At 41.0% G+C, this 27,298-nt stretch overlaps 1 protein-coding gene across 7 annotated transcripts in view; it reads left to right on the top strand.

The window, feature by feature from the left end:
• Window positions 1–27,298, top strand: part of PDE4D (phosphodiesterase 4D) — a gene marked incomplete at both ends in the record, with an annotated part of 545,358 nt that overhangs the window by 408,297 nt on the left and 109,763 nt on the right. For all 7 annotated transcript variants that reach the window (XM_082012779.1, XM_082012778.1, XM_082012780.1 and 4 more), the window contains 2 exons: window positions 3,772–3,963; window positions 24,027–24,063. In XM_082012779.1, coding sequence (XP_081868905.1) covers window positions 3,772–3,963; window positions 24,027–24,063 — 229 coding nt within the window. The remainder of the gene's footprint in view (window positions 1–3,771; window positions 3,964–24,026; window positions 24,064–27,298) is intronic.

Below are 27,298 nucleotides of genomic sequence, written 5' to 3'. Positions count from 1 at the left end.
CTTCAGTAACAACCTTCATGCTCCTTCTCCCTTTCTATAGACCACCCTCCACCAAAAGTGCAAGGAGGCTGAGGAACGTGCTAGGGAGAGAATAACTTTTGGGTTGTCACTGAACGTGCACTTTTAAATTCAGAGCATATTCTTGCTATGGCTTAAAACTTAACAGGAGTGAAAAGATAAATATGAAGCAACCGCAGCTGATTTTCTGCAATTTATGCCCAGGCAAATTAAAGAGTCTATCTCGTTTTGTATCTTAAACTTTTAATTCTTGTCAGTGTATGCATCAAGAAAGAACGAACAACTTGTGTGAAAATCTTCAATTCCCCATTCTGATTCTCTGTTCATTTGATGCAATCTGATCAGCAGCATCATTTCTTGCAAATAAGACTTGTCATTCAGCCAAAGAGACAATTTATTTGACTTTCAGTGTAATAACATATTTTTATTTATATTTCTATGGGATTTTGTATCTGAAAGTGTTAGCAAATGTCTCAGCAAGTAAGAGCTAAACAAGACACTTAACTGCTGTAGCATTTTAGAAACTTCTTAGTATAAACATATGATTCTGGCAAACCAGTGCTGTATTCATGTTCCCTCTTGACTGTAGAAATGAACTTTTTTTTCTTGATGCATATTTACATAAAAGACATTTTTCTTGAGCAATAGGAGCCAAATCCTAGCTGATATATTTGGATCCCATTCATTACTTTTGACACCCATCTAGTGGACACAACACAGTACCACAGAATAAAATCTCTATCACAACAGCCATGTGCAAGTCTTGCACATAGTTGCAGTTGTCTGGTGGTGCAAATCACAGGGTGTCTTCCAGACCGTGAATCTGCAACTTAATAGACTTTTAAATTTTAAAAAATCACAATTTTATAATCTGACAGTGAAATCATTCATAGAAGCCTGCCTTAGTTTCTGTCTGGGAGAAATAAGACTGGTAATAAAATATTCATTACATGTCCACAAAAGGTGGGTGAAGAAAATAAAACAAATCTGCAAACAAAACTGTATGTTCCTTTAATCCAATAAAATACCTTTCTATCAGTTGAATAAAAAAGTCCACTGTTCAAGAAATAGATTTATTAGTCACTCCTTATTCAAAATTTTCCTGCTGTGAGACAGGCTTACATTTTCCCTTATTTATTTCTGTCCCACTTTTAATTTTTGCTTTGGAGCTTTCAGATAAGCTTACATATATTTGAAATGATACTGCCATTGCAGAAGTTAGTCTTATTGAGCACAGGCGTAAACAATCCTCTTCTATTTTACCTAAAATTGCGTGAAAGATCTTTCCTCCTGCCCTCAACAGAAAAACAAAACCTACAGACTGTAGTGTTTAGGAGTCTGTGTATTCTTGCAGCTGTTTAAAGAAAAAAAATATTTTAGGCAATGAAGTAGAAGTGCTAGGAAATTCGGATATGATGAGCTCACAGATGTTCCAAACGCTTCATTGGCATTGTGAGTATTTTGTGCTCCTGGAATACTCAGGAATTAAAATTAAAAAGATAATTGATTACTAGTGAAGAGTAGTCATGCTAGTAGTAATGGCAATATGGTCATTAACTTATAGCACTATAAGCTGTAAAGGATGTTTTACTGTAGTATTCATGCTATCTTGCCCTTGCCAATATGTTTTTCAGTATTTTTTTTTGTGAGCAGATCTCATGAAGATCGCAAAGGTGCAATGAACGGCAAAAATGAAATGCAAAAAGGAGCTTCGTGTTGTCCAAGATCACCCAGCAGGCTGGTGGCAGGACTCTCATTTGATGTCTTACAAATTAAGCTTTGTTAGCTTAAGATTGATAATGTCATGTAGTAGTAGCACATTTGGGGACACAGAAAAAGTATTCAGGCATAATCAAAAGAAATAAAATTTGGGATGAAGTGTATGTGTTAGGTTTTACTGGCAGTGAATTGTTCTGAAAACTATAGTGAAAAGAGGATTAAATTGCTAAGCTCTCTTAAAGTTTGTTTAATATACCATTTTTTGGTACAGTTTTTTTACAAAATTTTGCTTTTCTACATTCAAACTGTGAAAGATGAATAAAAAATAATACAGTCTGAAAGCAGCAGAAGCTTGCAATTCCAGGAACATATGCAAAGGAACAACGAAGCAATGAAACAGAACATGAAACCCAGGTCCATTCTCTGCCAGGCAATGTGCATCTCTGTCGAAATAGGCAATATATGTTTCTTTGATTAGTTCATCTAACAAAGAAAACCCGGGCATGGGAACGCTGTCACTTCAATAAAACATTAAAGTGGCAACCTCAGGTCAATGGTAGATAGCAGCAAGAAACGACCTAGTGCAGAGGGTAGCATGTAGTGGCACCTGTGCCGGGCTGAAGTCTAATCAACAGCTGATGTGTACTGGATATTTTCTCTTCCACTGGCATTAGAGGTAATGGAAAACCGGTGTGTGTCCTTCACCTGAACACTGTTTTCAAAATGACTACTTATATGTGTTCATTACATACTATGATGCTAACACTTATCCATGTTTAAAAAATCACATGAAAGATCCTCTATTCATCCCTCATTCCTAAATGCTTTAGCAGTTATTAAGTCCCCATGAGTACAGCAAATGAGCCCACGTAGTTGTAAGCCAAGGGCTCGTGCACACTTTTCCTACTATTCTGTAAAACTAAACCTGATCTTTGGTTTTAGGGACACAACCAACTAGGGAAACAAAAGCTGTCTTCCACTTCTGGCTGGATAAAATATGCTCCATCCCATCAGATGGAGAAATAATCTTGCTAATCCACACATTTGTGACCTCTGAGATTGCATAACAACACATGAAGTCTAAAAATGGAGCCACATGCTCCAGAAAGATTCTATATGGTACCAAACACAGCTGCCAGGATGCTAAGCAACGTAAGTTGCCGTGAGCACATCCTCCCAGCCTGCGCTGGCTTCTAATTGATCGCAGACTCCCATTCATGGTCTTTGCACCAATTTTAAAAGCCCTTTGTGGAAGCGTCACAGGCTATGTGAAAGAGCCTCTTCTCTCTCCTTGGCTTGCTTTCTCTCCTCTCACACTTCTGCCTCTCATGACAGCAGTGTACCCTGTTTATCACTCTTAACACCAGATGCAGTAGCTAGAAGTGCTGGATCTAAACTCTGTAGTTTGAAGACATGAACAGCCAGAGAAGTCACGCTGCTTCGTGGTGAGCCAAGAACTCATTTCTTCGATCTGGTTGTAAAGTAGCAACTCTAATGCATGCAAACATGCCCAAGCACACACATACACTTTAATCCCAACCCAGTGCTCTGTTTATTGGGATAAGACAAAATACGTTCTTGAAATATTTGGGTAGTAATGAAATATTAGTGTTGCGTACTAGATAACAAAAGAGTCCTCAACAGCCTCAGCAGTAGGAGACAAGATAATGAGGGTCCAGCTCAGGAGATGCGGGGCCTGAGGAAGAAAACAATGAAACATCATGTTTCCTCAGGTATAGAACTCATGGATGTTCTACATGCAGAGAAGAATAAGGCTTCCTGTATTTCTAGTAGTGTTTTCTTTCTCTACCACATTTCTTTTCCTTCAGACTTGTTCTTTTTGCTTATGAGCAATATTAAACTATATTTCTTCTGTGCCCTGGTTTTTGGCTTAGCAGTGGACTTGGCCAGGTCTTTATTTCCTTATTATTATCAAGAAGCAATTACCTAGTGATAAATTTGTGAAAAGAGTGTTTATTACTGTCAAAATTCTTCTGTCAATGTCATAAATCTTTTCCTCCTTTCTTTTTGCAGTTTCGATGTAGACAATGGTACGTCATCGGGACGAAGTCCCTTGGATCCCATGACGAGCCCTGGATCAGGGCTAATTCTTCAGGCAAATTTTGTCCACAGTCAACGTAGGGAGTCTTTCCTTTACCGGTCAGACAGTGACTATGACCTTTCTCCAAAGTCCATGTCCAGGAACTCCTCCATTGCCAGTGATATGTAAGTACATTATAATATACTTTTATCCTATGTTTTTTCCTCTGTCTTAAGACTTTTCCAGCCACAAGAAATTTCTTTTAAAAATCAAAGACAGTAATCACTTACGCTGCTGAAGTAATGGATGATTGTTTGTTTATTTCTTTAATGAAGCTTGTACTTGTTTCTGCAGTTTTCTGACAGTAAGGATATCATGAGGGTATATCTGATGTGTTTATGCACTTTATTAGCTTTGACAGAATAATGAAGACCGTCAATACAGGTGTATCAAAACACTAAGGAAAACTCTGATTTCCTGACTATGAAGTTCTTTTCAAGAGAAGTGATACAGATCTGCTTCTTAATGTTCTTAAGAAAAAGATTCCATTTATTTGCACCAGGTATTTTTAGGTTTTTAGAGAAAAGGCATACCAGCTGGCAGAAATTAATAAATTCAACAGAGGTAAAAATTATTTGAAATACCATTTTAACTAAATGGCTGTTGTTCTTTAGCCCCAGCAGCAACTAAAAACCATGCAGCCGCTTGGTCACCTACCCCTCCAGGTGGGATAGGGACAGAATCAGAAAAATCAGATGAAAACAGTTTAATAAGACAGCAAAGGAAGAGGGGGAAATAAATAAATAAATAAATAAATAAATAGGAATATCCAAAAACAAGTGATGCACAATGCAACAATTGCTTACCACCTAGTGATCAATAGCTTGTCCCCAAGCAGCAATTCCTGCTCCCCAACCTACTCCAGTTTATGTACTGAGCAAGACGTTCTATGGGAATGTCCCTTTGGCCAGTCTGGATCAGCTGTCCTGGCTGTGCCCTCTCCCAGCTTCTTGTGTACCACGCCATTGGCAGAGTATGGGAAGCTGAAAAGTTCATGACCGAGTAGAAGTACTACAAGTACTTCGCAACAATTAAAAACATCAATGTGTTATCAACGTTATTCTCATACTAAATTCAAAACACAGCACTATACCATCCTAGCCAAAACCGGGACAGTATCCAACTCTTATACCATACCATCTACGTCATGCCCAGGTCCTACACTTTCTAATACATTCCAATTAATCACTACCACTATCTCTGTCTTTTGATATGGACACACAGATATTATTCCCTTACTCTGTGGGCCACCCCGCTAAAATGTCCCTTGAGTTCATTTGGTCCATAACTTCAGGCTCCATTGTCATAGCAGTCTCTTGGGGCAGGGGAAGTGGCATGTGGCGTTGGATTGTTGCATGCTACATCTGGAGCTTGTAGGTGGTGTATTTGGTGCGGCCTATGCCCACAGTCTGCAGGTTGAAGGTGTTGATCTTGAGGAAGTTTCTGGGTGCAAGTTGCTGAAGCCAGTTCCTGTTCCATCACCACTGCACTTTGCTTGGTATCATTAAAGTTCATCCCTCATTAATCTGAGTGATTCTTACTGTAATATGGTTGATCTGGTATACAGCAACCGTAGTAGTGATGACATACAGTGTTATGTAGCAGTTAACATCATACAATTCAAATCAGTAGCTATTCTCATCCAAAATCAAATGCCCTTGAAGTACACGTTGGACTTCCCCATCCTTCTGCATTACCCACCAAGAGTACCCAGGTCCCTTAGCAAAAGCAATCCCATGAATAGATTTGCCGTTGCCCGAGGCAGGAGTAACCCAGGCTGTCTTCCCCAGCATATTTTTTGTGCTGTATGTGCACCACAGGGTCTTTATCCCCTTCTACAGTACATAGAAGTAGTTGCTGGGCAGGGCCAACTTGATTGACAGATCCCCAGGCGTTGACTAACCAGGTGGCTTTTGCTAAACATGTATCCTGATGTTTGAAGGTCCCACCACCCATTTCTCTCAGTGTAGTCTTTAACAGTCCATTGTATCATTTCATTTTCCTGGAGGCTGGTGCCTGGTAGGGAATGTGATATACCCACCCAATGCCGTACTCTTTGGCCCAGGTGTCTATGAGGTTGTTTTGGAAATGAGTCCCGTTGTCTGACTCAATTCTTTTGGGGGTGCCATGTCACCATATGACTTGTGTTTCAAGACCCAGGATAGTGTTCCAGGCGGTGGCAGGGGGCATGGGATGTCTCCCACCATCAAATGACTGCTTCCACCATTGTGAACACATGGCACTTGCATTGGTGGGTTTGTGGAAGTGTGATATAATCAGTCTGCCAGGCCTCCCCATGTTTATATTTCAGCCATTGTCCTCCAGAGACAAAATACCAGAGAGGTGTTTTAAAAAAAAGCCTTTGGAAAGTTATTCTACCCTCTCTCACTATTCTTCTGTAATGTGTGTATTTCTGCTAGTGGATCATGCTTTTGAAGTATGTGTAGACCCCAGGTTGCACGGGTAGTAGAAGTCAGATTCAAATCTGTGTTTATTTTTAAGACACTAAAAACATGTTAAATGTCCTAGATTCTAGTTACTTGTAAGTAGTAGAAATTAAGAATAACTCTTTCTTGTTTGTTTGCCTTATCTGCTCCAAATTTCACTGCCAAGTAGGTGTTTATGGTTCAATTATGAATCACTAAAATAAAGGACCAAACTTCTAATAGTCTCCTAGTGAACAAGGAATTCTAAAGCATTAAAAATCCAACATTAATATAAATGTTGTTTTTTAATGAGGCAAAACCCAATCAATATCCTCTTTAAAAAATAACATTCAGTACGCACAACAAAGGAAAAAGGTTTTCATAATAATGAGTGAAATTTTACCTGATATTTAACTTAAAATTATTATAATTGAACACACTCCTATTTTCAGTTTACATATCATTATTAGAAGTGTTGATTAGTCGATATTAGTCGATTATAGTTTTCATCCTATGTAAGTGTCAAGATGAGAAAAATTGATGCTTTTGCAGAGGGTTTCTGTAAGGTCCATACCTCTGTTAAACCCTGTAGGTTGGAGGACTTACTTAGTAAGCTTTGTGCCCAGTGTGACCAATTTAGGTTGAGACAAAATGAGTGAGAAGACCAATCCATCTTGCCTTGTCATAAGGAAAAATGCATTTCACTTGGAAATAGTGACCCCCTTCCAGCAAATCTCCTTCTGACAGATAACCTTTCTTCTAGACGGACAAGAGTCAAGCTTTTAGTGTGGCACCTGTGCCAGGATATCACTTGGAAAGACTTTTACGTTCAGGGGGGCAATCCAGGTCATTGTATTGCTTAGATGAGTCATTTCAATTAATAATTCAATTAGTGCTCCATCCTTGAACTCATAATCCACTTCTGCATTTCCTAGAATTCTGGGTAGTATTTCAGCACATGGCAGTAAATTGGATAAACAATTGAATTGCTGAAACACTGAGCACACTTTTTCCTTTGGATATTTGTTTCTATTCTTCCTTTCAAAGTTTTCTTACAAGACATCTGTGTATAAAATTTATTGGACTTCACGTCTGGATAGATTTTCATAGTCTCCTATCACAGAGGAGCGGTTGTACTAAGAAGGTAAATATTCCTGCTACTGCTTAGAATCGGACCATGGTTGGAAATGTAAAAGGCAAATTGCTGTAACCACAGTAAATTAATCATATATCAGTAAGCCTAATTATAATGAGCTTCATTATTTCACAGAAATGAAGTAAAAGAAAACCAAGGAATGAAAGAGGGGAAAGTTTATAAAGATAAAATAGTGAGGAAAAAAAATAAAGAAAAAATACTACAAAGCTTTCGATATATAGGCTCAAGGAGAAATTGGATGTGCTTATGGAAGGGAAACCCACTAAAGATTATTAAAATAGAGAAACCACTCTGGGTCAGGACATTCCTAAATGAGGTGAAGGCTGGAAGAGTTGTTGGGGAAGTATCACAGAAATTTCAGATTACTCCCAAATTATGCTATTTCCCTTTTGCATCTACCTATATGCATGTTTCTTCAGCATGAGAAAAATATATTACAAAACATACATATCATTCAGCTAATACAGATGGATTAATTGTACATAACAGTTTAACCTAGAATCCCCTGATTCTTCAGTACTTAAGTTACCAACCTCAATATTTCACTTTGTAAAGCAAAATAGAAAGCAAAAGGCATGCATCTTTTATTTGGAAAGAATACAACATAAGTATTTCTGGCATTTCCCTTGCTCTCAGATAGTGTGCTTGCAGTAATACATTCCATTTCAATAGCAACAGATGAAACAAAACCAAAACTTCAGGAGTTTAGTCAAATATGGAGTGTCGTGATCAAAGACAGCCAGTGGATGGCAGTGCTAAAGTATTAAATTCATCGTGCTGTTATATTATTTGTGCTTGTTGCAGCAGCTCTGAGCTCCAGCCAAGGAAAGGCACACAGTCATGCTCAGTTCTTTGCAAACCCAAGATGAAAACATGGGTTCTGCCAGAAACAAAGTGAAGTCAAAGCATACGTTGATAACCAAGGGACTAATACAGTCAGATGCTATCCCCAGGAGAAGGTACAACGTAAGTCCCTATACCCAGAGTAGTAAACCTCTTAGAGCAACCGAAGGGGGTTTCATTCAGTGAGTTGCGGTGGAAAGTAACAGAAACAAGGGCAGAAAAGGGGGAGATGGAAAGTTTTTTAAAGTCAGAGAGACCAAGATATATTTTCAAGTGAGGATCCAGATTAGCTAAGGAAAAGAATAAAAGACAGGATGAGTGCGAGGCTGCTCAGATGAGAGAAGGTTAGTGGGACAAATGTGGGTGCAATTATGGCACTGGAAGAGGCATAAAAAGCAGCTGTAGGGTAAGAAAGGAAAAAGGGATAAAAAGGAGTGGGAGTCAGTAACATTTTTTAATTATCTCTTGGAAGAAATAGCGTGGTCCTAGCGACAAAAAAAAGCAGAACATGGAGATGATATGAAGAGATTAGAAAAAGCCATTCAAGGTTGTGAACTGGAGAGGCAGCTGGTTCAGATAGGAAGATGCAACGTCCAAGGGAGAAGAGTACAGACGTATTGTGAAGCCCGGCTCTGGCATTTCCAGCAGAGACATGAGGATATGCAAGAGAAGTGGTGAATGAACAAGCCAGTGAGGATCAGTGAGCCAATATGAGGAATTACAGGGCAGGATCTGTTACGACAGACAGGAAAACAATTTTAAAGAGAAGGAGAATAAAGAATGCAAAACTGAAAAAAAACCAACCCAGAAGTCCCCCAACTTGCAACACTGGGATAAAAGGGAACAGAAGCCAACTGAAAGATGAGAGAATGCATCAGTGTTTTACTGGAAGAATTGTCAGGTTTACATTTGAAGGCATCAGTGAAGCAGGGAGCTCTGAATGTGGCTGTCTTGCAGAGACAGAGGTGTCCTGATGACAATACCCGCCTGTTTGAACTGCTGTTGTTGCTCAGAGCTTGCGAACGCAGACAGAGACGGCAGTGGTAATGCTTTTTATGTCTTTCTTGCTATGGGATCACTGCTCCGATCAAGAGAGCATGAGATCGAATTTGTAGCGCATATCCGTTTTAGCAAAAAACAGGTTTCTAACCAGGTTAAAAAATGGATTCTTCAGTGAAGTCATTATCACACTGGCATTTCCCTTGCTCTCAGATAGTGTGCTTGCAGTAATACATTCCATTTCAATAGCAACAGATGAAACAAAAACAAAACTTCAGGAGTTTAGTCAAATATGGAGTGTCGTGATCAAAGACAGCCAGTGGATGGACATGAACACTAGAAAGAAGCCAATAAGCCGTCCATGAGCTAGGGCAGAGCCCATGTTTTAACTGCCCCTTTAAAGGGAGAAAAGCATGTATAGTCAGTCCCCCTGTGATCCTCAAGAAGCAAACCAGAGCATAGCAGACCAGGCCTGAGGACCAAGACACTCTTGGTGCAGAAATCTGTCTGAGCTCCACTATGTCTTTTGAATGTATCTAGGGGAAAAGGTATGTGACAATAAGCACTGCTTAAGTCTACTCTTTTCCCGTTTCCACAAGGTCACAAATCACAGCTCAGCGGCAACATCCCGGTCTTCCCAGGACTTGGCCAACTGAACCTCACTCACTAAAAAAGTAGCTGGTGTGGGGAGTTCTATGGGCTTCTTTGGAGAGGCTCACCAGTCTTTCTTCAATCAGGTGAAATATCAGTATAAGCTCTAATTAGTCTAATTACACAAAATTTGCTAATTTCTCTTAAACCTTTCTTCCATCTTTTAAGCACCAGAACCCAGCCAGGTACACTGACCGTAGGGAACTGCAGGGTCATTGCCTGGATCTGCTAAATGGCCAAATGGCCACCAGTACACCCATTCCTCAAACTGTCCAACCTATTGCTATTCTGCCAATACCTTCTGTCGGTAGTAGCATCCCTCTGCTGCTGTCCGTGATAAAACACATGTCAAGCGGATGCAATTTACTCCAGGTTTTTTTCCCTGTAACTAAAGTATTATCCTGCCTGCTCCTAGAGGACATGCTGCTTTATATATATGAATGTGTCTGTAAACCTTGGCTCCACATTTACTCCCCTCTCCCACCCCCCCCCCCAAAATAAAAATCCTCTCTTTGAATAAAAAAATGCAAATGTGGACTGCTTTGGAACAAAAAGAGCCTCTGTAGACTGATAAACATGGATACTGACATACAGAGATTTGGGTTGTTTTGTCAGGATGAATTATCCCTTCTTCAATACCTGGAGAAATAATTGTGGGATTTTTAATTCGGGGGTGGTGATGATGGTGGTGTGGTGTTAAAAAAAAAATCTGTAATTTTGCAAAGAATAAAGAATAGCAGAATTATGCTCGCTGCAAAAGTTATTGTAAGTAAAGGGAGTTTCCCAGGTAGGGAGTTCCCTTATTTGTCAACAACTGGCAGGTCTGGTCATGACCTGAAGCTGCAAACGGGCTGAAATATATCTTTAACTGGCATGTGGAACAGCTGCCAGAGAAGAGAATTTTTGAGGTAGACTCACATACATGTTTCCCAGTTCTCGACAGTCTGCTCAGCTTTTAAAAAAATTGCATTGTATTCAATCCGGATCAGATTCATAAAGGGCATGTACTTTACAACAGTGGCAAAGATGGCAAACCTGGACAGTTAATAAGGTCACCCAAGCCATTAGTATGCCAATAAAATAATGAAATGAGAATATATTTTCTCATCCAGAACAGGAAGCCAAATTACTAGAGTTACAGCTTATTCTGTTTCTGAGCCAGGAAGGCCTGGTTTTATTAATAAAATGCTATGAATATGTTTCTGAAGTAACAGAGAAAAAACCCTTTTCCCTGAAAGGTTCTGGACGAGAGTCTAGGAGAGCAGAAAAGACATGTAGTTACTGAGCAGAGTAACTATACCTCAGTTTAACAAATTAGAAATAATTGTCTGTCTTTCCAGATAAACTGCTGTTGAAATTCCTTCTGGTTTATTGGGTTCTTTTCTCAGAATCTGCCATACAGTATTATTAGTATAGATAATAATATTAATAATACAGATATTACTAACTGAAAAGAGCCAGTTAAACTTCAAAGTCCAGCCTACTTTAAAAAAAAGTTCTAAGATGCATTTTCTATGTGTGTTTCAGCTTAGAAACAATTTCTAAAAATGTATTAAATTGCTTGAGACATTTATTTGTCGATGGAAAAAAATGTACTTATGTGGCTTTAGGAAAAATATGCCAGTATTTTGATGAATTGGGTTTTGCTTTTTTGTTCTTAAGCTCTTTTAAATTGAGTAGATCTCCAGGTTGCAGCTTAAATTAAGCTAAGTAATTAGAAAGTCACTTACAATCTTTGGAAAAAAGACCACTGTATCCTTTTCAGCTTCTTGGGACATTTCACAAATAGAATCCACAACAAAGAACTCAGTAATAACCAGTTTGCTGAAATTTAAATAATTTTAAAATTAAAGTTTGTGCTAAATTCCTTTGTTGATTGGGAAATCAGTTACCTTGTAAACAAAAGGAGAAGATTTTCACATTGAGAAGACTTGATCTGCTTTTTAATTCAGGAGATTCTAAGATGTTATAATATGCCTTTATATGGTTGTTGAATCAGGATTTTTTAAAATTAAATGCAAATTGATTTTACCTTACATTCAGACAATACAGAATCATTATTGGTTTTACGTCTGAATGCTAAAACCTAATCATTTTCCAAATATAACTCTCAGTTGTTAAACACATCATTTCCCCTTCCAACACTTGTAACGTGTCGGGCTTTTTTTCCCCCCCTTTTCTGGAAATAACGGGTGTTTGAAACAAAATGGCAAGTTACTGCTCCTGTGCTAAACGAAACAGGCCGAATTCCTAAACCTCTTCAGTCAAAGACGGCATGTTATTAAACACATGGTACCAAACCGGAGTCTTAGCTGGGATTTCAACTACGTGGCACCACCCCTTACCTCTGGGCTTGCTACAGAGCTCTGCAGCGGAGGGGAGGGGGGGGAGAGGAGGAGGAGGAGTGTGTTTTGTGTGTGCGCACCTCTGCACGCGATACTGACGGATGAGAGCAGCGTGGAGAAAGGGAACTTTATAAAGAGGGACTCGGGTGTTTTGGGGGATGCCTCTTAGACCGTTTTTTTCCCAGCTCAGTGATCACCTACATGCAGAGGCTGGATGTATTTCACCAGCCAGAGGAACATTAGCTCCTGTTTCACGCCTCGAGGCACGAACAGCGCTCTGCGTGCTTGCAATGGTGCTAATGCTGCGTTAGCTGCGGAGTTTGTTCCCTGAAAGTGGACAGTCTGGAATCCTGATGGTTTTGCCTGGGTTTTTCTTGAAGACTTCTTGTTTCTTCTTATATGCATACATTTAGGGACCTTTGAATTTGCTTAGGGGACCCTTTTCTCTAAACCTTGAAGCTGAGACAATCTGCCTGTGGCTGTCTGAGAGCAAGCTCACTCAGGCTGGGAAGTAACCTTGAGTAGGTGCTGTTAGCAGCAGCTCTGCTCTCATTTCTTTTAGAGAGGGAGTTTTTCAGCCTAGATCAGTAGGAGGTTCACATGGAAAGTCATATATTCTTCAGATGTAACGCAGTCATGTCAGTTCTCCATACTTAGGCATACGGGGCAGGGACAAGCAAGCAACCAAATGTCTGCTGCTCAAAAGCAGTTCAAGGTAATACATTTTATTTTCATTTACAACACGCTAAGAGTTTATATGTGTAAGCTAATGCAATCAAAACTGATTAATAGTAACTCATTAAGCTGCAGTATCTTGATTGCTTCCAGTCATGTGTGCACACCCACTCACCAATTTTCTCTAACCTGAGCAGAAAACAAAGCTATTCTTTAGTCACTGACGCTTGTTTGTTTTACAGCCTCGCTTAGAGCTAAATAATGGTTTCTGACAAGTGAACACTCCAACAACGGCACTGCTGAATTGACCTGGACTCTTCTGATTAAGTTCAGCTTTTTGCAGGTTCAAAGTCCTACATCCTCTGGCTTAATCCAGCCCCTCCTTCAACACACAAACCAAACCCCCAAGCTACAGTAGCTTCTTTTCCCTTGCCATTGCCTCACTGACCCCCAGACAGACTGCCCTCTGATTTTAGAAGGAAAGCCACTTACGCCAGTGAAACACTCTGGCAAGTCCATGCTCTGTTTCTCTTTAGGACTGAATCATTCTGTCAGACTTAAGGCAGGCCAGTGGCTCAGAGTTGTCCACCATTATTCTGTCATCCAAATGGTCTGCTGTATTATGGTAGGATTAAAGCGTTGAAGCTTGGTGGCTGTTTGGGACAATACAATACAGGTGATTTCTTGAGTTGTCCTGTGCTTTCATATCTGGCACACCATGCTGGCATCCTTCTGTGATGGCCCACTACATCAGTACCTACACGATTTCCTCAGGCAGATTACCGAGGTGAGATGTGAGAGTGCACGCTCTTTGGAAAACATTTAAGCTTCCTGAGCAAGGAGATAGCTGGGTCTGACACAAAAGGCGTTGACCTTCCTTGAACTCTTCCAGAGGTGCTATGATACTCTTATGGGAGATGTAAGAAGCCTGACAGTGTTCCTAAAGCATACTATATGAATGGGGAAAAATAGTAATTCTTCCTGGTTTTTGAGTTAGTCAGCTGATTCTGATTCCAGCATCCAGCAATCCTGAATGGAGCTTCCGCATTCAATCGGTCTTGGTTCAAATCACCATCACTGAGTTGTAGTTAGCTGCCCTTGTCACTCAGCAAAGTCTCTTGTTTCTAGTCTGCTCAAAAGCATGGGGGCTGTCATGTGATACTGGTGATGCACAGTAAGGTACACAGGTAACCACATAATACTTTCTGATACTGCCTGGAATAAATCTCAAAATGCTGATTTAAAAACACCTTGATATTCACTGTTCCTGCCCAGTCTGTAATGGATATGATCATTCTGTCTTTCCAAGTCTTGAGAGAGCTCCTCACCTTCGGTGCTAATCCAGTTCAATTGGAAGTAAGATTGTCATTTGGGTAACCTAACACTGATGACTTCAACAGAGCACTCCAAGTGTTAAAAGGCTTCTTTCAAACCTAATAAAGTGTATCTTCAAGAACTGAGATGCTAAAAAGGTGGCATGAAAAATTAAAGTACTTTGTTGTACCAAGTAACCATTATATCTGGAAAGCTCCAGGTACATTAGTACATGGCATATCTTGGTGTATATTAGCCGTGTATAATAATCCACATTTGTTTTGAGCTGTCTTTTGGATTTCTGATCATAAGCCAGCCAAGTATTGTTTTCTTCATCAACATGTGATAGTTGAGTAACTTGATTTGTGCTCCATATGAAGTGAATCAGGGTGTTTGGAAACACTGACATCTGAAGTATTTACTAGTGAGATTTGTGCTGGAGAAATGTTTTTTTCCTTTGGTCTGTCTTCCTAAGTCTAACTTGCTTAGTTAAATAGTCCAAGGAGAACCAGCCTTTCTTTTGGCTGGGATAATGGACTTCTCAGGGACTGTGGCTTTTCTGAGCCAATCCTCTTCCATCTACTTAAGCTCAATTTAAATGAAGTAGATTGAACTCTCCAAAACTTTTGACTAATTAGGGCAAGCTTGCTGCTGTACTAGAGAAGTATCAAGAGGACATAACTGCACAGTGTTAGAGAAAAATCTGGTGTTGAGAAACACTCAGGCGGTAGCTGACAAGAGTCTGCTTCATTCAGGGTCTAATTCCTGTCTACTGTGTGATAGAACAAGTGGTTTCAAGTAGCTCTTCATAAAAATCCTTTAAGGTACATGTTCCCAGAAATAAAGAAATGCTCTGTGAAAAACAACCTCCTCCTCTGTAGCTCATGACTACATCAACAATTTCAATTGCTTGTGCTCTCAACCCTAAATCCCAGTCTGCCCACAGTGTCATAGTCCATAGCCCTTGCCTTAGATCATCCCCCAAATGGCACTTGGCATTTCAATGGCGCTCAGCCTTTCAATGAGATGCTCGGCTGGATGGCCGAGCTCAGAGACTCATGGTGAAAGGAGTTAAATCCAGTTGGCAGCCGGTCACAAGCGGTGTTCCCCAGGGCTCAGTTTTGGGGCTGGTCTTGTTCAGTATCTTCATCAATGATCTGGATGAGGGCATCAAGTGCTGCCTCAGTAAGTTTGCAGATGACACCAAGTTGGGTGGGAGTGTTGATCTGCTGGAGGGTAGGAGGGCTCTGCAGAGGGATGTGGACAGGCTGGATCGATGGGCAGAGGTCAACTGTATGAGGTTTAACAAGGCCAAGCACCGGGTCCTGCACTTCGATCACAACAACCCAACTACACGCTTGGGGAGAAGTGGCTGGAGAGCTGCACAGTGGAAAAGGATCTGGGGGTGCTGGTTAACAGCTGCGTGAACATGACCAGCAGCGTGCCCAGGTGGCCAAGAAGGCCAACAGCATCCTGGCCTATATCATAAACAATGTGGCCAGCAGGAGCAGGGAAGTGATCGTGCCCCTGTACTTGTCCCTGGTGAGGCCGCACCTTGAATCCTGTGTTCAGTTTTGGGCCCCTCACTACAAGAAGGACATTGAGGTGCTGGAGTGTGTCCAGAGAAGGGCAGCAAAGCTGGTGAGGGGTCCGGAGCACAAGTCTTATGAGGAGCAGCTGAGGGAACTGGGGTTGTTTAGTCTCGAGGAGGCTGAGGGGAGACCTCATCGCTCTCTACAACTACCTGAAAGGGGTCTGTGGTGGGGTGGGTGTTGGTCTCTTCTCCCAAGTAACTAGCGATAGGACGAGAGTAAATGGCCTCAAGTTGCACCCAGGGAGGTTTAGATTGGGTATTAGGAAAAATTTCTTCACTGAGAGAGTGGTCAAACATTGGAACATGCTGCCTAGGGAGGTGGTGGACTCACCATCACTGGAAGTATTCAAAAAACATGTAGATGTGGCACTTTGGGACATGGTTTAGTGGGCATGGTGGTGTTGGGTTGATGGTTGGACTTGGTAATCTTGAAGGTCTGTTCCAACCTTAACGATTCTGTGATTGACTATCTGGGAAAAACTGTAAGCCAGTTTCTGTCACACCCCATAATGTAGGCACAACTTTGAGAGGTACCTGCTATCCCCAGTCAGCCTTAGCTGTTGGAGCCAGGCATGGGCTATCTCAGATTAGGACTAGAAAATTGTTTTTCAAGTCTTTAGAAATTGAGCTGACATGACTTAAACACTATTCCTGCAGAACAAACTAACTTATGACCGTAGAGTCGTAGAATCATACAATAGTTTCAGTTGTAAGGGACCATTAAAGGCCATGTAGTCCAGCCGCACTGCAGTGAGCTGGGACAGCTTCCACTAGATAAGGTTGCTCGGAGCCCTGTCCAACCTGACCTGGAATGTTTCCAGGGATGGGGCATCTACCACCTGTCTGGGCAAGCTGTGCCAGTGTTTCACCACCCTCACTGTGAAAAATTTATTCCATCTGTCTAGTCTAAATCTACTGTCTTCTAGTTGAAAACCATTACCCCTTGTCCTATCGCTACAGGCCCTGATAAAATGTCTGTCCCCATCTTTCCTAGAAGACCCTTTTAATTACTGAAAGGCTGCAATAAGGTCTCCCCTGAGCATTCTCTTTTCCAGGCTGAACAAGCCCAACTCTCTCAGCCTGTCCTCACAGCAGAGGTGTTCCATCCCTCTCATCGTTTTTGTGGCCCTCCTCTGGACCCGCTCCAACAGGTCCATGTCTTTCCTGTGCTGAGAGCTCCAGAGCTGGACTCCAGGTGATTCTCAGCAGAGCGGAATAGAGAGGCAGAACCCCCTCCCTCAATCTGCTGCCCATACTACTTTGGATACAGCCCAGGATATGGCTGGCTTTCTGGGCTGCGAGCACACATTGCCGGCTCATGTCCAGTTTTTTATGCAGCAGTACCCCCAAGTCCTTCTGGGCAGGGCTGCTCTCAATCCCTTCATTCCCCAGCCTGTCCTGATACCGGGGGTTGCCTCGACCCAGGTGCAGGACCCTCACGAGGTTCACAGGGGCCCATTCCTTGAGCTTGTCCAGGTCCCTCTGGATGCCGTCCCAATCCTCAGGTGTGTCAAACACACCACTCAGCTTGGTGTTGCCTGCAAACTTGCTGAGGGTGCACTCAATCCCACTGTCTATATCATTGATGAAGGTGTTAAAACAGTACTGGTCCCAGTATGGACCCCTTAGGGACACCAGTCATCACCGATCTCCATCAGGACATGGAGCTGTTGACCACTACCCTGAGGGTGAGACCATCAAACCAATTCCTCATCCACCGAACAGTCTACCCATCAAATCCATATCTCGCCAATTTAGAGAGAAAGATGTTGTGGAGGACCATGTGAAAGGCCTTACAGAAGTCCAGAGATGACATCAGTAGCTCTTTCCTTGTCCACTGATGTGGTCACTCCATCATAGAAGGCCTTGTGCCTTGGAGCATGGTGATTTCCAACACCACACAATCAGTTTTGCGAACGTGTCCATTTGAATTCTCCAAATGCAGATGGTGATAAAGTGCAAGCTGTGTGGAGCAGCCAGCCACCCCTCCTGCTTGCTGTCCTTAGAGCACAGCTGCTGCTGACTAGTATCATTACATGATGTTTCCATTACTCCATCGACGCAATCTAGAATCAGATTTCATTGCTGCTAAAATGTGAATCTGAGCAATGTGCATATTTTCAGCATACCTAATTCATATGTTTCTTGTGTGTTTATTTGGCTTCACCTATAAAATGTTATTGGGTCATGAAAAAAAATCCTAGCAGTTAAGATAAACCATCACCTTACTCTGTCCTCCATTTGTGGTTTTGCACGTGGTATATTTGTGTTCCAGCATAGGTGTAAGCAAAACATGAATGTCTCATCTAAGCTGTATTTATAGCATGTTACTGGACAGTAAGTCTGAATCAGCCTTGTATACAGAAATGAGTGAATGTCATGTTTAATCCAAATTTAGATGTTTACACTGAAGATGGAGGCTGCAATAGATTTTCTGGTTCAAACAGAAGACTACTTTTATGTTCATCTTCTTTCTACTTTGTACGTTGTGTGTAAACTATCGATTTTCCCTTGCTGTCATGTTTGCTGTGTTTCTATATTAAAAAAAGAAAAGAAAAAAAAAAAAGCAGCCCCAATACAACTCTGTAAAAATGGAGTCAATTCTTGTGACAATGTGACAAAAGCCTTAATTCTTGCTGTGGAGCACTCTTCAGGGATTCCAGACAGCCACTGTCCCCTAGGGCTTTTCAAAGCCTGTTGGCAGCTTTATTCTTTCAAACAGGCTATGCTTCAAAGTCTGTAGCCAGAGAATCCAACACAGACTATGCCAGTTGGATTTAAAGCCTGACCGGCATCCTCAGACAGTCCTTATCCTGGGGAGATAAGTGAGGTTTTCATTCAAATGGAGGAGTGTGGCAAACCAATATGATCGTGCTTTAAACTGGTACAAAGCATCAAGATTCTTTCCACTAGTTTTATAATTTATGCTATAAACATTGTATCAAGATTAACCAGTTTATTTTGACTATATCTTGCCCATGAAAAGGTATGTGTCAAATTGGTGTAAATATGTTTTTTATATTGTCCCTCCTCTATTTAGACAGAGCTTATTTATCCTGTTTATGTGAGAACACTCACTTGGTATTTTTAATGTGTGTCTAGAAAGTCTTAATCTGAGTTTACTACGGCCTTTATGAAGACAAACCGTGTTCAGGACCTTCCCGGCAAAGCTCCACACTGGCAAGTGCAGACACATTTCTAGTGGTCTCCAAGGTCTGGGGCTTACTTCTTCTTAATAGATATCTTGACTTTTTTCTGACCACATTAAAAAAACACCCTCTCTTTTTAAACTGTATCCTAGCAGGTCTGCAGAACGTCTCTCTAGCTACTCATTTTATTAGATTATTATATTAAATTATCCCAACTTAATTAAGAAATAAAGGCTACGCAGTCACCCTGTCTATCCTGTGTTAATCTTCCTGCCTGCATGCATCTCTAAGTTCCTTTTTAGTGGGGGCAAAGTTAATTACTGTCCTGTAATTGGGATAGAAGAGACAAATTAATGCCAATCTTGAGGAAAAGAAGCAGAATTTTTGTACTTTTTGTTTGGCAACAGTCAGCTGAACATGTTCATCTAATTTCTGATTTAGCATAGCACTTTTATCTCTTCTCCAGGGTGGGGACCATCATAGGTTATATGGGCTGAGTTCAAGTATGTCCCATAGGAAAAGTTAGGAAGCAAAACCAGAAAGTTTGCGGAACACAAACTTCTTCATCACTTTAACTTGGTAAATAACTTGCAATCAGTTATTTTGACCAATCTTTGGTCTGCTAATGGACATTTGGCCTGTGTTTTCACAGAATCACAGAATCACTAAGGTTGGAAAGGACCTTAAGGATCATCAAGTCCAACCATTAACCTAACACCACCATGCCCCCTAAACCATGTCCTGAAGCTCCCCATCCACACGTTTCTTGAACACTTCCAGAGATGGCGACTCCACCACCTCCCTGGGCAGCCTGTTCCAATGCCTGACCACCCTCTCGGTGAAGAAACTTTTCCTAATATTCAATCTAACACCCCGCTGGCGCAACTCGAGGCTATTTCCTCTCTTTATATCACTAGTTACTTGGGAGAAGAGACCAACACCCACGTTGCCACAACCCCCTTTCAGGTAGTCGTAGAGAGCGATAAGGTCTCCCCTCAGCCTCCTCTTCTCCAGACTGAACAACCCCAGTTCCCTCAGCCGCTCCTTGTAAGGCTTGTTATCCAGACCTCTCACCAGCTTCGTTGCCCTTCTCTGGACACGCTCCAGCACCTCAACATCCTTCTTGTAGTGAGGGGCCCAAAACTGAACACAGGATTCGAGGTGCGGCCTCACCAGTGCCGAGTACAGGGGCACGATCCCTTCCCTACTGCTGGCCACACTAGTTCTGATACAGGCCAGGGTGCTGTTGGCCTTCTTGGCCACCTGGGCACACTGCTGGTTATGTTCACGCAGCTGTCAACCAGCTCCCCCAGGTCCTTTTCTGCCAGGCAGCTCTCCAGCCACTCCTCCCCAAGCCTGTAGTTGGGTTGTTGTGATCGAAGTGCAGGACCCAGCACTTGGCCCTGTTAAACCTCATACAGTTGACCTCTGCCCATCAATCCAGCCTGTCCAGGTCCCTCTTGCAGAGCCTTCTTGCGCTGCAGCAGATCAACACTCCCACCCAGCTTGGTGTCATCTGCAAACTTACTCAGGGAGCACTCGATCCCCTCATCCAGATCATCGATAAAGATATTGAACAAGACCTTTTTTTGTGTAACAGTGATTCATCACATGTGGACTGTGTGCTTTATCAGTCTTTTTTTGGGAGTGGTGGATTTGATAATTTTAAGTTTTGGGGCTATGTGAAAATTATTCTGCTTTCAAATCTGTCTTTCCTTTGAAAATTGAAGATGTGAACAAGTATGCCAGTCATTCTAGTTAATAGAGTCTAACACTGATGTGAACAATTTCTTCTAACCTTAAGCGTTAACAACTCTGTCTATATTTAGAAGCTTGTGATATATTGCACAGGGTTTACACTCCCTCTTGCTCCTTCTGTATATAGATGTGTCCAGAATCCAGACAGAATCAGCTTCCATATTATCTGGAAAGAAGACAGCAGGACACTCATACATTCTAGTGTTTACTACACCACAGTACACTGTGTATCAATGTCACTTTCATTGAATCATCTGTTCTTGCTCTTCTGTGCAAAAAATAACACAGCCGCTTCAGACATGTCTGCTCCCTTTTTGAGCACTCTCACCTTTTCCAGATTTCCTGAGCCAATGTGGATTAAATATTACTCACCACACTATGCAATTGCTTTTCTGTTCAAGTGGGTCTGGTGCGTGCTATACTGCTTTGCAAAAGCTGTGGGTATCTACACATTCAGTATCACACTTTCACCAAAATAATGGTAATTTCTGGAAATGTTGCTTTTGACAGAAGGGGCATTTGAAAAATGAAGATTAAATCCTGGGTTGATTTCAGTGCATTAAATTAATACTTAACAATGCCCTCTCTAAAAAATAAGAAGCTACAGTATTTTATCAGTGTTCTCCAACGAAATGCAATCCAGCAAGAGCTCAAATATAATGAAGTTTGAGAAGTAGAGGAGTGGGGTCATGCTATTTTATAGGAAAAAAAAACAACTCCAAGGCAGAAAGCCCAGAAACAGGTACTCGTTGCCTCTCAGAAGTGCCTCAGCATTCAAGGAGTGGCAAAAAGGGGCACTGAATGGGAAGAAGAGCAAGAAGGTGGTAAAGGAAGTCCACAAGAGATTTTGAGAAGGACCATCCTGTTTTCATAGTTTCGCCAATCTGCACTCTGACCGTTAATAACTATGTTGTAGCAGTTGCCTGGGAATTTGAAGCATTGACGAATATTTTGTGCGTTTGTGTCATATGTTGGGCATTCAGAGTGCTTAGCACTGACAGATGCTTGTGACTGTAGAAGGAGCTAGCTCTACTCTATTTGGCTTATTTACATGTAGAAACAATGTAGTATTTTTGCTCTTCATCCAGTGCTGCTGCTACTTGTAAAATTTTTCATTTCCAGGATTCTGCCCCTTTATCATTTCCAAATGTGGGAATTAGACTAGATCATTAAAAAATGGGCTTGTGTATTGATTTTAGGTACAGTTTCTGTGCAGAATTTGGTTGCTCAGAAAACACACTAATTTCTAAGAATTTCCTCAACCTTTTGTTTGCTGTTTGCCTAAACAACCTGAGTAACAGATAAAGTGGGTAGGCATGAGGAAGACTGGCAAATAATTTACTTGAGGCTTTAGGCTCTTCCATCTTTGCAAGTCATTCAGATGACACTAATGCAGGGTTCCTTGCTCTACACAGATGTGCTTCTTGTAAGTGTCAAAACAGAAGAGAAAATGGAGTAGCTATACACAAATAGTAAAAATATTATTTATAAAAGGGAAGAAATTAATAGGTTTTACTGAGGAACAATAGATGTCACAGAACAGAATACCATTTCATAGAATTTGAAGACAAAGAGCATAATTCTTCTGGATGTGAAGTAGTGTACATATTCACACTATGGATGTTTAAGTGGAAAACAGGAGGGATAAGGAAAAGATGGATGTGGCTTATCTTCTGCTGAAGCCTTTGTGTAGCTGCGTAACTCATTAGGCAATCCTGATCAGAAATTATAGTCTAGGGCATTTCTTGCTGTTTTCATGACCCGGTGAAAACATTAAGAGGTATTCAACCCAGCTGGACATTAACTCCCCTGATAATGCCCTGGGCTGATTTATGATGTGTGTAATGACCAATTGGATTTGGCTTCAGTGGGCAATTAAAGCCTCTCAAGTTCCTCCCGTGGTGCTCTGTTTCTTCTGGCGTGGTGTGAGGATCAGGCTTACACGCTTTCCAGCCAGGCTGCGACTGTGGTTTCACCTGAAGCAATACCTATTTCCAACCACTCCTGCAAAGACCTTGTTAAAAGCAATCTTCTTCCACAGGGTCTGTAAAAATCCATTTCTCTATTTCAACTAAAAGGAATAAAAGAGATGTAATAAAAACAGCTACACAGATATTAAGTATTATGATAATTTTGAATATTGGGGACTTCTGCTTCATCCTTACAGGCTCTCTGGTTGTACTTACTGCTTTTCTATTAGGTTCTCGCAATACCTGCAAAAACATTGCTGTCTTGTGGACAGTATATACATTATAAGAATGATGTTGTAGCCACTCAAATGCAAATCACATTTCTCCATTTATGAGAAAGCTTTTTTCTGATTAGGTTTTCATGGACTTGAAATCCATTGTTGAATACTCATATTTTATGCTTAAAGTTAAATAACATTAAAATAGCACCAAAGCAATGGTAATTTCTGCTGAAAGCTGCAACTTGTAACTCATCACAATAAATTCACCATGGGGAAATACAGGAGATTTAAAAATGGAGTTGTATTGGCTTTGGAAAATTTCTTTCCATCTCATTTGCTGCCATATACTAGATATGATAAGTGAAAACTCCAAGTTTTGCCCATCCGTGTGGTCCCCTGTGGAGGTCTGATTCCATATCCTCAGTGCTACACATGCTACTGTTAAGCTCAACAGCCCTTCAGCCTTCTTGTCTTTACAAGACCATATTGTTTGGAAACCGTTTAAAGTGGCAGCTTTCGGTGCTGAAGCGAAGGGACCCCTCTCTCCCTGTAGTGCGTCACCCGGGTACCTTGCCCATACGTCACCCCACGGTGAGGGTGAGGTTGCCATAGCAACAGCAGACTCTGGGTCACAGCCCCTACAGCTGCAGAAGCGTGAGCCCGTTGGAAAGTTTTACCAGGTTTTTATTCACCTGCGCTGCGCTGCCCAGCCATCGACAGTTCAAACCCGCCGGTAACCCTCAGTGGGGTCACTTTCGGTGTTTTCACCTCCATCCCTTGGGGTGAAACCTCTGCGGATGGGTCCCGGGCGGTCAGTCACCTGCCCAAGCCACAGCGCAGGCACCTGGTTCAGCAGCCCTCCCATAGGCAAGCCCTGCGGTGGGGCAAGAGCTAAGCGGCTACTTACTTTTCAAAGGATCCGTAAAGCAGCGGTAGTGAGTAACTGCTGAAGAATAAAAATGGAGTTACCTACAGTAAAACATTTTACATTGTACATTTTACATGGTGAAACCTGGTTTTCTTTCTGTTAAAGCAGTGAGATAAATTTTCAGCAATACCTAACTTACAACTCTGCTCATTTTTTCAGACATGGAGATGACTTGATTGTGACACCATTTGCTCAGGTAGGCACAATTTTGCCATGTTTCTCACACAATCTAGCAATTTAAAGGCCAAATGGCCAAACTGTTTTTTTCCGTTGTTAATAGTATATAAGGTGTGTTTGCTTGAAACAGGAAAAAACTGTGTAAACAGAAAGTCATAAACCTCCCACCCTGTTATCTATACCTCTCTTTTTTTAACCCTTTTTGATTATCTGAAAAGCTGAAGTGCAACGACACAATAAACACCTTCAACTGATGTCTTTTCAAATACTGTGGCAGACAGTCATGATGAATACAAATCTGCGCTCTGTTACTCTCCCACTTTTTATAATTGCAATTTCTCCTTTTGAACATCTTTTATGCATTCAGTACAAGGTAATTTTTAGATGCAAGGTAAGGTTTACATGGAATACTTACGTTCTTTTACAAAACCATCGTCTCTATTTGTTTGATTTTTTCCATTCAGATGCTGTTTTATAAAATATCAGCTCAAAATTCTATATAATTTAGATCAAAACTCCACAATTTTTAGCAAGATAGCTGTCTTGTCATGTGTGAAAAGTTAACATTGATATTCCTTGAACTCATGATGATAGCTTTTACTCTGTAATAGACAGAAATGAAAGTTAATTCAGTGTAACTACAGGGGGAAAAATAAATCTGGAGCTCATACGTAACTGAAGATGAATGGAAAGAGAAAGGTTGAGTCACACAGCAATCTCAAATAAGAAAGTGCCTAACTTCAGTCTGAATAGGCAGCTTGCTTTGGTCTAATGATCAACTGTTAAAACAATTAATATACATTTAATAGGTTATTATATATTTAATTATATTGTAAACAGACACAGTGTTTATAAGACACTGGCTGATCAAATCCTTTATATGAAGAATACCTTCCATCTTTTATTAGCAGAGAAAAGATTAAGCCAGGGCCTTCTCTAAGAATACTTTAAGATCTCTCAAATTGTAAGTATACTTCAACAGTGATGGAAGAGAAGAAATTACAGGAAAAGCAAGAGGGGAAAAACAAAAGTAAAACCACCTCTGGTTTTGGTTCCTCGGGAAACATAAAAACCCTAATGCTTAAGCCCAGAAAAAAAAGCCAATTGTACAGTCGTCAAGCCATCCAATAATATTTACTGTAATTTAGTTTATGTTCATTGTCATCTGGATATATTACCAATTATGCCATATAGATAAGACAGGTTATAGTATGTCTAGAAAACCAGCAAATATTACACCCCATTTATTGATATTTTCTTCCTGGGACAAAACATCCTATTTCTTTTAAGGTCAATTCTGTATTTTTGTTGGCACTGAGGGACGTGCTTCAGCAATTAGAGCAGGAGCAGTTGAACGTTATTGCTACTTGCACCAAGGTGCTGTAATTGGTTATTTGAGAGCTTTTAGTATTTCAGTACAAAACCCTGTTAGCAGTGGTTTAAATCAACTTGGTTTAATTTGCATTTAAGAGGAGAAGGAGCACTCACAGAGTGAGTTACCACATGTCACATTCCCTGACACTGAATTGAGATACAGTTGAGAGACCGTGCCTAATAGAGGGGAAGTGACATCCCCTCAAATTAGACTCTTAGGAAGAACGTAGCCCTTATCTAAAAATTATTGGAATATGCAAAAACCCATCACCCAGTGGGACCTGCTCACCAACTGCATCTGCAGCTAAGCACAGGGCCAGCCCTCCTGGGCTATGTTAGCAGTATTCGGACCTCACTCGGGACTTCAGAAATTGGATTCCATGTGGCAGTACAATGTCTACACAGCATACAGACCACCCTTTTAATGTCTTTCTAGAGCGATATTTCATTGTGTAGACGCATTTTTGTGTTGCAGACAGCCAAAGCACCATTTTAATCTATTTGGGGCTTCCTGGTGGGCAGTAGATCAGAGCATGTGGAACACATGTTCCAGTTATTTCAAACCGTCCATATTTTCTTCAACTGATCGGGAGGTTTGTTTCATCCGATCATGAGCCACCTGGTGGTAGTAGCTGCAATTTTACTATTTCAGTTACTATTCAGTACATCAACATGGTAGTGTGGCTGCATTTGTTGACTGGAGGCAGGGTGGTATGCTCTGTCCCCCACATAGAATCTGGCCCCAGGTCAAGATAATTTACTGTTTTTACCAGAATAGAATTTTGTAAGCTAAAATTAGAAAATCTATCACAAGGATATTATTAGTTGCGCTTCCCTATATTGTAGTATACAGCAACTGCTGTAATTTAATTATTCATAGGATTTTGCTTTTCAGATTAAAATAATTTCAGTGATTTGAAATTTACGGACCAATTCTGAGGGTTTTTTTATCATCAGAAATGTTTGATTTTTTTTAAAATTCATTTGCAACTGTTTGTTCATGACGATTTTGAAAATAATATTATTTACTTAGGGATTAAACCTAAAGAGGTTTGCAGGTGACTGGTTGCTTTTTGCTCACAAATATAACTTTAGCAACATTAAGCACAGGTGGAACCTCTGTGGACAGAGAAACTGCCACTTAAAGCAAATTATAATGAAAAATTGAAATACTATTTTATGTGCTTATACTATAATAGACTTATAAATATTAATACCTTTATACAATAAGTCAAGTTGTTTAGCTCCACTGTAGCCAATGGCCAAAGTTTTTGTTGTCACTTTTACATTCATTGCTATGTATGTGGGGACACCTTGCACTTCCAGAAACTGTCAAAATACGTGCATGTATGCTAAAGTATCTGGGATTCTGGGCAGATACTGGGCATTTCATCCCTGGACCTACAAAACAATTATCTCCCCTGCCAGAAGAACAAACAGAAGGACATACAAACCAAACAGTTAAGTCTTTCCTGTCTGAAAAAGGAGAGATTTTCATAATATCTCAGTCAGTGGAAAAATCTGGTCAATGCGCACAGTGGTTGGCACAGTAGAGAGACTCCCCCGCAGCTCTTCAGGGACCCGAATGTGGGTCCAGCAAGGCTCCTCATCAACCTGTGGCTCTGCACACTTCTTTACCCAGCACCCCAGGTGCTAAATGTCTTGTTATTTCAGGTCCAACAGGCACCTCAGCTAGGTTCATGTTTTCACGTGGCATCGTGCCTAGCCTACTAACCTTCCCAAAGCGCAGCCCTGCACAGCAGGCACAGGGTCATCCATTGCAGTCCAGCAGAGGAAGAGCTAATAAGCATGGCTGAACCTGGAGAATGTAAATTTGATGGCACATATAATTATTTTTATTCCATGCTGGAGGTAGAGTA

Source organism: Phaethon aethereus (assembly GCF_964289735.1).
Source record: "Phaethon aethereus genome assembly, chromosome: Z".
Classification (NCBI taxonomy): domain Eukaryota; kingdom Metazoa; phylum Chordata; class Aves; order Phaethontiformes; family Phaethontidae; genus Phaethon; species Phaethon aethereus.
The sequence above is the reverse complement of the archived record's forward strand: the minus strand, read 5'-3'. Positions and strand labels throughout refer to the sequence as shown.